The following is a 12587-nucleotide window of genomic DNA, read 5'->3' as shown; positions in this document are numbered from 1 at the left end:
ATGGCGTTAAGAAGGAAATAAACAAACATTATAAGAAATATTTTGTTTGTTTACTTGCGTGCCATGTGACCGACATCAATGAACTGTGAACTGAGTGTGTTGTTAAATTATTTAAATATTTCCTCAATTTGAAGTGGAATTCAAAAAAAATATTTTACATCAAAGGGGCTTAGCTGAGGAAAAGTTTGTGAATCTCTGATCTAATTTAATAATGTTATTTTTTGTTTGTCACATATTAATGCAGCTATGTAAAGTCCTTGACTGATTAATCAGGGCTTGATGCTCTGGTCGTTTGCATGGACCTTTTGCAGCAGGAAACCATGTGAGATCTTTTGTCACACATTTTTCTGTTTATTTAAATGCAGTTGAGAAGTTTCTATGCTGCTGTCACACTCTTGATTGTTTTGTTTGTTTGTTTTTAGGGGGAAGAAGTTTGAGCGTCTGAACATTGTCCTGCTGACGGATCTGAACGTCCAGACCTCGGCAGACCAGCTGGACGTTATCATCAACAGCTTGAAGAAAGCTGGTATCACCCTGCAGTTCTTGTAAGAAACGTGCACTGATTACTGATAATAATAACAGAGCTCAACAATAACCATTTTTTTTACTCTAAGGCAAAAGGACTAGATTTATTTTATTTTGAAAAAAAAAAGAGTAATAGTTTAATGCATTTTTATATAAGTCACATGTGTTAAACATGAAGTGTGCATCAGTTAGATGATCTTTTCCAGTTTAAGTGACCCAGATTTGATGCTAATAGTCAAATTTCTGGTTGTTTGTCCCACCTCAGACTTTGATCCGTGTTTTGTTTGATCTGCTCAGTTTGCCGTTCCCGTTGGATGGTGAGGACAGAGCAGATGGTGGAGGAGATGGACCGGGACCCTCAGCGGCTTCTGCCCGTCCTGGAAAAGGCTTGACCAGTCAGCAGACACAAGGTCTGGAGATGGTCAGAAACATCATGACCAGCCTGGAGGAGGAAGACGGCCTGGAGGAGGTCCACACATTTAGGTATAGATTCATATCGATACAGTACAAATTAAAATCCTGATAAATTCATGGAAGTGCATTGGTCATGAAGTGACTGTGTTGGTGTTTGCTGCAGGGATGCTCTGGAGAAGCTGTCCATCTTCAAGCGCATCGACAGGAGGCCCATGGCTTGGCCCTGTCAGCTGACCATCGGCAGCTCTCTGACCATCCGCATCGTCGGATACAAAGCTGTGAGTTCCCAACAGATCATGATCAAAACGGTGGATGTTTTCTCCTGTGATTTGGTCTTATATTGTGTTGTTTCTCGTAAGGTGACGGAGGAGAAGGTGAAGAAGTCCTGGACCATAGTAGATGCTCAGAGTCACCAGAGAGACGACGTCAAGAGAGAAACGGTTTACTGCCTGAACGATGACGATGAAACTGAAGTACAGAAGGACGACACTATCCAAGGTGCGGAGCAAAGACTGAAAATGTCACATTCAATGGGATTTTTGCAGTCATTCGCAGCAATATCAGATTTTGGCCACATCAGTTGTTTAGTGTACAAAAAAAAAAACAATTAATATTCAGTGTTTCCCAAAAAGCAGCGCATTCAATTGGTTGCACCACAGCAGACTTGTCAATAAATGAGTACAAAACAGCGTTTCTGAGCACTGTCGAACACATGAACATAGTTTGTTTGTTAATATGCACATACAGTCAAACCAAAAATTATTCAGACATCAGATATAATTTTTATTCTAGAGAATAGGGGTGTGAAACTACACTGGTCTCTTGGTTCGATTAGAGTTATCATGTCATCGATTCGGTTCAGTTCAATATCACGATGCACTGCATCCTCAATTTCCAATTTTACTTCAAATGTATACAATTTTGTCGATAAATACAAGCAGTCAGGTATATGAACTGAACCTTTAATTTTACCTGCTCAAAGAAAACACGCTTCTTGAATGTTTCAAACAAAACTCAAGTCTGGGCACAGAAGACAACAGGAGCATTTAGAACAAATACACAGAAGTAAATACTACATATTTTGCGCTGACAAGCGTTAACAGCTCAGGGCTGATGTGGTTTCTCAAGTTAGTGGTATTACATACTGCATATTTTATTTGTGCGTGACATGATTAACACACAGCGTGTGTCTTCTCCAGATTGTGCTGAAATGTGGCCAGATGTCGGCTTTTAAAATAGTTGGAGCATTTTAAATTACTCGCACTCGCGTCTCGCCTCCCTCCACTATTGTATGCAACCAGGACAAAGCACATATGTGACAATGATGTCAGAAAAGTGTCAGTATGTTATAATCGGTTATGGTCTGTTACTGAACCGATACCAAATCGTCCTCATCTGCATCACGATGCATTGTAGAAATGATTACTTTCGACAGCACTAGTACAGGACACTGTAGTTTATTTATGCAAGTGAGGATAACAAAATAAAGTGTGGCATATTATACCCAAAATATTCTTCATCCAGAGGACTACCAGTAAAATTGATACAAATTTGGGACCAAAAACTATTCAGACACTTTGACCTGAACATGTTTTGCTTAAGTGTTTTTTCTTTAATTGCTAATGCGACCTTTTTACACCACCGGCTGAACAAAATTAAGCATTGCTTGCTAATTCATGAGCTAAATTTGTATTATCTAATTGTGTACTTAACTATCGGAAGAGACCAAAATATGCGGTTCTTTAAAAACTCACAAATGAGGGCTCTAAACAAGTCTTAAACTGAAGCCGAAAGACTTAAATTGATAAAGTTATGACTTTAAAAGTTGCATGAAAAATGAAATGAAATAAAAATCTTCCTCAGTGTTTTGTCCTTTTTTTCTGAGACAAGTTTCTAAACATCCTTACATTTACTTTAGATGCAAAATGAAGATATGAAGTGTTTTTCTGAGAAATTGAGCAAAATTAAGGCCACTTTTGCTTAAAGCAAGAACAAATCTGTCAATGGGGAATGAAAACTCATTTTTCCTTTGAATTAAGTCTTATTTTTTCCGAGCCCATTGGCAGATACTTGTTCTTTTTAATCATAAACTAACTTCATTTTGATCAGTTTCACAGAAAACAAGGTCGGAAGTTGTATTTTCAAACTTTAAAGTGTTGCTCTCGCTCCCTAGACGTTTACATTTAGAGAACATATTGATGTAATGTGATCCCTTGCATTAAGTCCTTAAAATGTCTTTAGTTGGTCTTAAAAAGTCTTAAATTTACCTCTGTGAAACTTGCAGAAATGCTGATTGAAACTAAACTGATCTGAATCACTGTTGTCTTCTGTAGAGCTGCTTTACTGCTAAAATGGGTTTTGTTTATGATTGATGAACATTGAGTGCTATTTTTCTGGGGGTTTTGTGAAGCTGGTTTGACTCGATCCGTATCGACTAAAGCGCTATGAAAATAAATGAGACTTTAGAAACAAGTCCCTTCTGTTTCTCACAGGTTTCCGGTATGGAAGTGACATTGTGCCGTTTTCTAAGGTGGACGAGGACCAGATGAAATATAAGTCTGATGGGAAGTGTTTTTCTGTGCTGGGCTTCACTAAACAGGAGCTGGTAAGATGCTCTCCAGTAGATGGCACACTTTTCAAACAAGTGCATTTTATCATATGGTCATGGAAACTCTGAAATATCAGGGATTTTTACAAACTGTACTTTCTGTGGTGACTACAGTTCTTGTTATATTCAGCTTTGTGAGTGCAATTTTTTACAAATCTCGATACAACTTGAAAAGAGTGCAAGATCCTTGAAAATAGGAAGCTACTCATAACAAATTGTCAAGTCAGTATGACGATTATTTTAGCACATACTCCAAAATGAAACAATCTTAATAAGCATGTAATAATCTTAATTTAAGCATCTTGTACTGTACTGATGTGTCTTGCCTTGTGTTTCTCCCTCAGTAATGTACAGTGACACTTGTTTGTTGGTTTGGTGCAGATTCGTCGTCATCAGTTTATGGGAAGCCAAGTTGTCAAAGTTTTTGCAGCCAGAGATGATGAGGTGAGCTTTACTAAGCTTTGTGTTCAATGTGAAATTATACTGGAATTTACTGTAATAATTGTTAGTAATTGTGAAGTTTGAATACATACGGTAGTGACAAAACTTTGTAAGACACATCTAAAATTATTTTCATTTAAACCTGAGAGTTGTAGGGTTTTGAAAAAGTAAAATAGTGTGAAATCAAGACTATTTATCGGTAGCTAATCAAATGTGATGTTCTATTATTCATGTCCATTTGTCACGCAAATTATTATGTTGATAGTATATTTAGTGTTTAAATTACTACTGTATATTGTTCAAAAGTTTGTGGTTGCTATGATTTTTTTTTTAGTGTTTTTTTACAAAATGTCTCTTTTGCTCTCCAAGCCTGCATTTATTTAATTAAAAAATACTGTAAAAAATAGTGAAATATTATTACAATTTTAAAAAAGATCTTTATATGTAAATATATTTTAAAATATAATTTATTTCTGTGATCAAAGCTGTATTTTCAGCATCATTACTCCAGTCTTCAGTGTCTCATGATCTTCAGAAATCATTCTAATATGCTGATTTGCTGCTCAAGAAACATTTCTGATTATTATCAGTGTTGAAAATGGTTATGCTGCCCAATATTTTTGTGGAAACTTTAATTTTTCAAGATTCTTTGATGAATAGAAAGTTAAATTAGAAATGTTTGTAATATTATAAAAGTCTTTACTGTCATGTTTGGGCATCTTTACTGAATTAAAGTATTTATTAATTGAAAAAAAAAATAGCTGACCTCAAACTTTCAAATGTTTTGTATTAAGCTCATGTTTTGATTGTATGTGTGCAGCATGCAGCAGTGGCGCTGTCTGCTCTGATTCGTGCCCTCGACAGTCTGAAGATGGCAGCGATTGTTCGTTATGCTTATGACCGTCGCAGCAACCCTCAAGTGGGCGCCGCTTTTCCTTGCATAAAGGAGAAATATGAAGTAAGTGGATTCACATCAAACAGAAAGCACACTATAAATGACTTATCTTCAGCATGTTGCACACCAGACTCACTCCTCACGTCTCTTATCCTCAGTGTCTGCTGTACGTGCAGCTGCCGTTCATGGAGGATCTCCGTCAGTTCACATTCCCAATGTTGGAAAACAACAAGAAGTTCACGCCTTCAGGTGGGCCCTCAGATACAAATACACACAATACTGCAGCCAGATGTGTATACAGCTTGCCTGTATTTGCAGTTAACTCATTTAACTCATAGTTCAGTCATGGTATTAAATGTTTCATGCATTGCATAAAATTTAATATCTTTGTCAGTATTTTTGTCTTGTTTTCCGATACTTTTTTTTTTTTTTTTTTTTTTTGAGAAATTGAACAAAATTAAGTGAGTTTATAGTTGGCTAATATAGTGGGCCCATTGGCAGATATTTTTCCTTTTTTTATCATAAATTCACTTCCTTTTGATAAATTTCTCAGAAAAAATACTTCTCATCATGTGTTGTTTTTGCATATTCATTTTACAAATGCTTAGACATGCACTGGGAAACAAGACAAAAATACTGAGGAAGAGCATCAGTTTTCGAGTGATCAGAAGCTATGATAAAAGTTATTTCCATATTCTAGATGAGCTATTTTTTTTTTTTTGGTAAAAAGTCATTGTTAGAAGTTGTAAGTGCTGCTTATTCAACTTATTGTGTTTTTTCTTATTAGTTTATTTTTATTTAGAGTATTTATTTATTTTTTTTGTCTTCATTTTATTCCTTAAATTTTCTTTAATTGGTCTTTAAAACGTCTTGAATTCTTGAATGTACCTTCATAAGACTTGCAGAAACCCTGCTGCCCTTCTGAGGCACATCCAGCCGACAGGAGATGAATATTGATGTTGTTGTTTGAGTAAGATGTTGTTTGTGTGAATGTCTCTGTTCAGAGTCTCAGCTGTCAGCCGTGGATGCGCTGATCGACTCCATGATGCTGGTGGAAAAGGATGAGGATGGAGAGAGCGTGGACGTCTTCAAAGTCAACCACATTCCAAACCCACAGTTCCAGAGACTTTTCCAGGCATGATGGGCTGTTTTTATCAACCTGGCCATATTTGATACGGTCATAATAGTCAAATGCATTTGCATTTATGCAGTTAGCAGATGCTTGCATCCAAACTGACTTGCAAAAGAGAGCCATGCATAGATTCAAAATGTTTAATGTAATTAATAAAATACAATTCTGGCTTAAAAAATTAAGGTTTTGCATTAAATAGACTCTGATAATAATATTTAAGCATTTTCATTCATGTGCATAAATTTAACTATACATAGTCCTAAATAAAAATATTTACCTATATATTTTGTTTTAACAATTTTAGAATGAGTATATCATTCAATAGCTAATATAAACAAAAAAATTAATAATACTTTTACAGAATTGATTAGGTGAAAATTAATTTAAACATTTACTATTAGTTTATATGTCTTAAAATGCTGAAGCACTTACTAATAAGCAAATATTAAAGTATTTTCAAGTTGTGTAAATTGATAAACCGTAGTATACGTATTAATTTTAACCTGGAATAATAAATGTTGTTCATTGTCAAATCAAAAGTTTTGGGTCAGTAAGTTTTTTAATGTTTTTGAAAAAAGCTCACCAAAGGCTGCATTTATTTGATCAAAAATACAGTAAAATTTGTGAAATATTTTCACAAGTTTTCTGTTGTGATATATTTTAATATGTAATTTATTTCTGTGATGCGCAGCTGTATTTTCAGCATCATTACTCCAGTCTTCAGTGTCACATGATCTTCAGAAATCATTCTAAGATGCTGATTTGATGCATTAGAAACATTTCTGATTATTATCAGTGTTGAAAACAGTTATGCTGCTTTATATTTTTGTAGAAACTTGATTCTTTGAATAGAAAGAGTTTTCTATATGTCTTTTGTGATTAAATGAATGCATCCTTGCTGACCCCAAACTTTACATATAGTGATCTCTAGTGTTTGTTCACCCTAACATACATATATTTTTGTTATTGTGCTTGTGTAGTGATTTGGTTGTGTTTTGTGTTGGATTTGAAGTTGTTGATTTCTTGGTTTCTCGGTTTGGCTGTCTCTGCAGTGGCTCTCATTGATCTTTTCTTGGCTTGCGTCCTCAGTGCTTGCATCACCGTGGTGTGAATCCTGACGATCCCCTGCCGCCTGTAGAGCCGTGGCTGAAGAGGGCTCTAGAGCGGCCCCAGGCTGTGTCCGCCCGCTGCCAGGCCCCTCTGCAGGACGTCAAGACCAAGTTCCCACTGAAAGTGGTGGTGAAGAAGAAAGAGCAGAAGACGAGCGCAGACGTGTTCGGCAGCAGGTGAGAATGGATCAGATCAACACTGAAGCTGTGGTTGAAATCGATGAGACGTGCTTCATGACTTCCAGCATGTACGTGCCAGCTAGTAGAGACTGTGCTAGACAGGTGTTTTTCTGATTTTCATTAAGGTTTCTGCAGGTGTTAAAAAGGTCCTAATTTGCTGTTCCACTAATTAAGCTCTTAAGTCAGAACAGAAAGTTTTAAATTGATAAAGTCATGCAATTTAAATGTTGCATGAATTGCAAAAAAAAAAAATGAGCATCTAGCTCTGTATTTTTGTTTTGTAGTAAAAATATCTAAACATCCTTAAATCAAGATGGATTTACGTGAAATGCAAAATGAAGATGAATATGAAGTCTTGTTTTCTTAGAAATCCAGCAACATTAAGTGTATTTATGCTTAAAATGGACAAAAATCTGCGGCTTTTTTCCATCTGAATTATTTTATTTATTTTTCTGAGCCTATTGGCAGAAACTTGTTTTAAAGATAAACTCACTTAATTTTTTTTTAATTGCTTTGGTCTTTCTTTTTGGTCTTAAAAGTTTTAAACCTGAAGAAACACACAGTAATGCAAACCCAGGTGGGAGGGGTTTATTTTGGGATTGACCAATCCGAATCAAGTATTCCAGAGGGGTGTGTAATAAAATATGTAAGCACTGCCCACTGTGTGTGTGTTTTCAGTGTCGTTGATGTCATTAATCTGACAGTAGTTAGTATTAATTGACGTTGTTGATCTGTGTGTCGTCTTCAGTGCTGATGAACCAGATGCAAAGAGAGTCAAAGTGGATGAAGAGATGGAGTTTAACCTGGCCGAGATTGCTGCAGGAAACATCACATCGGTGAGACTCTCATGTCTGAAATCTGTTCAGTAATCTACATTACTTGTCTTTTTTTACATTACATACTAATAAACACTATTGTTCAAAGGTTCGGGGTCATTTTGAATGGAATTAATACAATTATTTAGCAAGACTACATTAAATTGATCAAAAGAGACAGTAAAGATATTGATAATATTACAAAAGATTTCCATTTCAAATAAATGCTGTTCTTTTAGACTTTCTATTCATCAAAGAATCCTTAAAAAAATAAAATGTATCTCAGTTTCCACAAAAATATGAAGCAGCACAACTGTTTTCAACATTGATAATAATCAGAAATGTTTCTAAAGCATCAAATCAGCATATTAGAGTGATTTCTGAAGATCATGTGACACTGAAGACTGGAGTGATGAAAATACAGCTTTGATCACAGGAATAAATTAAATTTTAACATATATTCACACTGAAAACAGTTTATTTGAATTGTAATAATATTTCAGTATTTTTACTGTATTTTTAATCAAATAAATGCAGCCTTATTGAGCATAAAATATTCCAGACTTTTGAATGGTAGTGTACTGTATCCGTTTATTATACTAAATTATGTATTTAAATCATTTTTATAATTTTTTTAAATGCTTTCCCTTAAAATGTACAAAACAATTAAGTCTTAAAGTCGATGTAAAATGCCTTTCAGGGTTAAAAGGATATATCAAATAAAAAAACACGTAGGGCAGCAGAACTTGCTTTTTTTTCATCAAGCATTAGCAGAAAAAGTTGTTTTTTTACAGTGACATGAGCACAATAAGTCCAGGAGCATGCATTCACGCTGATTTCAGTACCGTATGAAGTATCACACTTTAACAGACGCGCTCTCTTTCAGGTCGGCAGCGTCAATCCAGTCCGAGATTTCTGCGCGCTGGTTCAACAGAAGACCGTTTCTTTCGATCAGGGTGAGATCTGATTGTTCAGTTTGATACTCTCACTCCTCAACCTTCACACAAGTGTCAGCTATTAAACCTGCTGTAATGTAAATGTGCTGTTACCGCTGCTGTCATGTCTGCAAGGCCTTGCTGTGGATTGAAAGCCGTCTCTGAGACACAGAATAGAACGACTCGTGTTGTTTCTGAATGTTAGCTGCAGGTTTTGTTGTTGGCGCAGTGGCTTTGATGATCATTGTTTTGTAACCTTGACAGCGTGCCAGCAGCTGACCCACAGGATTGAGCAGTTGCTGGGCAACAGGAGCCCTGAGTACTACATGAAGAGCATCGCCTGTATCCAGGCCTTCAGGGATCAGTCCGTATCGGTGAGCGCTCAATTAAACCTCCGCATCCAATCAGGGATCACTCAAGGATCCGTAGTTTTTTGCGGGTCGCTAGGAAAAACACACTGCCGGAGGATGTTGGGATTCATTTCAGACGATCTGAGCTCAGCTGGAGTCTGAGGCTCCGGTCCAAAGCATAGAGAGCTGCCTACCTAAACAGGATTTTAGTGCTCTCCTGATTTTGGACTAGCTTTTGAGGATTAATCACATTTGCAAAGGCAAACTCGTAATAATTAAAAAAAAATAGAACCAAGTTTGTGAACAAGTCAAAAGAATTTCTGAGAATATGTATTTTTAATTCTTATTAAAGTGTCATTAGCATAGTATTGTGGCAATATTAGACTCTTTTCAAAGCAATTGTGTTGAAAGAAACTATATAGAGAGTGTCTAAATGTTCTGTGATGATGCTCCCTCAGAAGATAGCTACCTATGCATGCAGGCAACTCGCTAGGAGTCCTTTATCAATCAAAGGTCTGGATTTGACAGAATGTGTTATTTTTGTATTTTGAAGCTGCTTTCAATTTTTATATTTTAATTTCTTTCTTTTTTTTCGCAAGTAATTTTATATACTTTTTTTCTGTATTTTCTTATTTTTTATTATTATTTGTATGTAGCTTTATTTTATTAATTAATTAATTAATTTTATATTTATATATTATTATTAATTTTAGTACTTCAGATTATTTTAGTTTAACATTTAATTAAATTTTGTAAGTTTTAAATTAACGTTAGTTATATTTATGGTAATTCTATATTTAAATATTAATGTATATAATATATATACATTATTTATTTTAAAATTATATATTTATTTTAATTTTATGACTTCAGCTTAATTTAGTTTAAAATTTTCAATTTTCATTACATTTTTTAAGTTTTAAGTTTACATATAAATTATATAAATGTATTAATTTTAGTGAATGACTGCAGTGGTAATGATCATGAAAACATTTCACTATTCTGTTTCGGCTTAAATGCTTGAAATCTCTATTATAGTACAATATAGATTGTGATATCAGTTTTTTTGGTGTTGAGTGTTGATTTTTAATGACTGAGTATGAGCTCAGGGAATTGATTTTACTGCACCTGCCCACAATTTACTCCATCAGAGCGGAAACGCAGAGCTGTTCAACAGCTACATGCAGTCCCTGAAGAGGAGCGTTCCTGACAGGAATCTTCAGGAGTTCTGGGATCTGCTCATCCAAGGTAAAGAACAGGCCTTCTGCTCGTGTTGAGCTGAAGACTTCATGCCTTCAACATCTGCTTTTGTTTTCAGATGCTCTGACGCTCATTAGCAAAGATGAAGTGGACGGAAGCACCATTTCCAAACAAGATGCGAACCAGGTACCTACAGCCTTCTGTAGCCTACAGCTTACACGTTTTAAGAAGTCCATTTGAAATATTTTTATTTGAATTAAACTAATTAAAGGAATAGTTGACCGAAAAATGAAAATTTGCTGAGAATGTCCTTACTCTCAGGTCATCCAAGATGCGTATTTTTAGTTTGTTTCTTCATCAGAACAGATTTGGAGAAATGTAGCATTGCATCAGTGTCTCATCAATGGATGCTCTGCAGTGAATGGGTGCCGTCAGAATTAGAGTCCAAACAGATGATAAAAACATCACAATAATCCACACCACTCCAGTCCATCAGTTAACATCTGGAGAAGACAAAAGCTGAAACAAATCCATCATTAAGACATAAGGCAGGAAAGAAATTTGCACAGTCCAGAACAGCTCTAAACAAATATATGGCTGGATTTTGATGTGAGAGACCACAGGAGAAGGACTTTTTCACTGGAGGAAGCATTATTACGGATTATGAACTTTATTACAAACACAAATTAACTGATGGACTGGAGTGGTGTTGATTATTGTGATGTATTTATCAGCTGTTTGGACTCTCATTCTGACGGCACCCATTCACTGCAGAGCATCACATTGTTGAGACACTGATGCAATGCTACATTTCTCCAAATCTGATGAAGAAACAAACTCATCCACATCTTGGATGGCCTGAGAGTGAGGACATTGCCAATCTCATTTTTATTTTTTAGTTTAGTTTATGTTTTGACATCTGTTTTACATGTTGAGGTTGTTGGTAAAGTCTGTGTGTTATTATGGTCGTTTAACCCTGTGTTTGCTGGTTTAGTTCTTGGCATTTGAGCAGAAAGAGGAAGTGCAGGCGGCACCTGTGCAAGAGGACACTGGAGATGTGGATGATCTGGTGAGTGTTTCATACTTGTTTGGTTGTTTTAATGACAAGCTCACAATTTATTATATTAGTGAGTGTAATTATGATCATAAGTAAATTAAATCCTTTATAATTCAGTAGAGATTTCAGATCTTTGGCAGCATGTTAAGTTGTTGACTGATGTTTTTTGATGCAGCTGGACATGATGTAAAGCAGTCGGCGTCCATCCAGCTCAAGCAACTCTGCGTTAGGTGTTATTAATGAAACACAAATCTCCAAAAAAGCTCCAGTGCTTCACTAAATCAGGTTCTTTTGTACTTGGCATGATTATGTTGGTCTGGTTTGATCACTTGAATGTTGCACAGTATGTATTTGTCGGATTTTCTAAAGGAAAATAAATGTCCATGTCCTTTATACAGAAACTCAAATAAAAGATCAAACAAAATAAAACGAAATCCTTGATTACTCTTCCATTTAGTCCTGGGGGGGGGGGGATTAAAGAAACTGTACTACAAAATTAATTTAACATCCTCCTGGGCATCCAGAATTTATTTATATAGTCTTATTATTTTTTTGTATTTACTTTATTTCCAATGGTGATTTTCATTACTGTAATACATCTATATTACATTTATATGTTTATAACACATTTAATTTTTTCAGTGCAAAAAATATAAATATTTTTGGCATCACTGTCATAAGCATTTTTTTCCAGTGGTGATTTTTTAAATGTATTAATGCAGTACATTTACATTACATTTATATATCTGTTTATTAGATACTTATATATTTTTAGAACCTTTATTTTTAGAACCATTTTGAATTAATTTTAGTGCAAAAACTATGAATGTGATTCTCATCAAGATTTTTTTTTGGGGGGGGGGGGGGTGTAATTCTTATTACTCCCAGTGGTGATTTTTATTATTGTAATACAGTTACAATACATT

The 12587-nt window shown here is 35.2% G+C and overlaps 1 protein-coding gene across 1 annotated transcript in view; it reads left to right on the top strand.

The window, feature by feature from the left end:
• The window catches only part of xrcc5 (X-ray repair complementing defective repair in Chinese hamster cells 5), a 13992-nt gene extending 1897 nt beyond the window's left edge, over positions 1–12095 (top strand). Inside the window, exons 4-21 of the mRNA XM_042731902.1 lie at positions 274–322; positions 423–545; positions 823–1008; positions 1103–1217; positions 1299–1437; positions 3432–3544; positions 3929–3991; positions 4809–4946; positions 5042–5132; positions 5888–6018; positions 7105–7301; positions 8053–8140; positions 9006–9075; positions 9319–9428; positions 10556–10652; positions 10723–10790; positions 11599–11673; positions 11837–12095. Of these exons, the coding sequence (XP_042587836.1) occupies positions 274–322; positions 423–545; positions 823–1008; positions 1103–1217; positions 1299–1437; positions 3432–3544; positions 3929–3991; positions 4809–4946; positions 5042–5132; positions 5888–6018; positions 7105–7301; positions 8053–8140; positions 9006–9075; positions 9319–9428; positions 10556–10652; positions 10723–10790; positions 11599–11673; positions 11837–11851 (1868 nt within the window). The 3' untranslated portion in view covers positions 11852–12095. The remainder of the gene's footprint in view (positions 1–273; positions 323–422; positions 546–822; positions 1009–1102; positions 1218–1298; positions 1438–3431; positions 3545–3928; positions 3992–4808; positions 4947–5041; positions 5133–5887; positions 6019–7104; positions 7302–8052; positions 8141–9005; positions 9076–9318; positions 9429–10555; positions 10653–10722; positions 10791–11598; positions 11674–11836) is intronic.
• The last annotated feature ends 492 nt before the right edge of the window (positions 12096–12587 follow it).

Source organism: Cyprinus carpio, chromosome B9 (genome assembly GCF_018340385.1).
Source record: "Cyprinus carpio isolate SPL01 chromosome B9, ASM1834038v1, whole genome shotgun sequence".
NCBI lineage: Eukaryota > Metazoa > Chordata > Actinopteri > Cypriniformes > Cyprinidae > Cyprinus > Cyprinus carpio.
The sequence above is the reverse complement of the archived record's forward strand: the minus strand, read 5'-3'. Positions and strand labels throughout refer to the sequence as shown.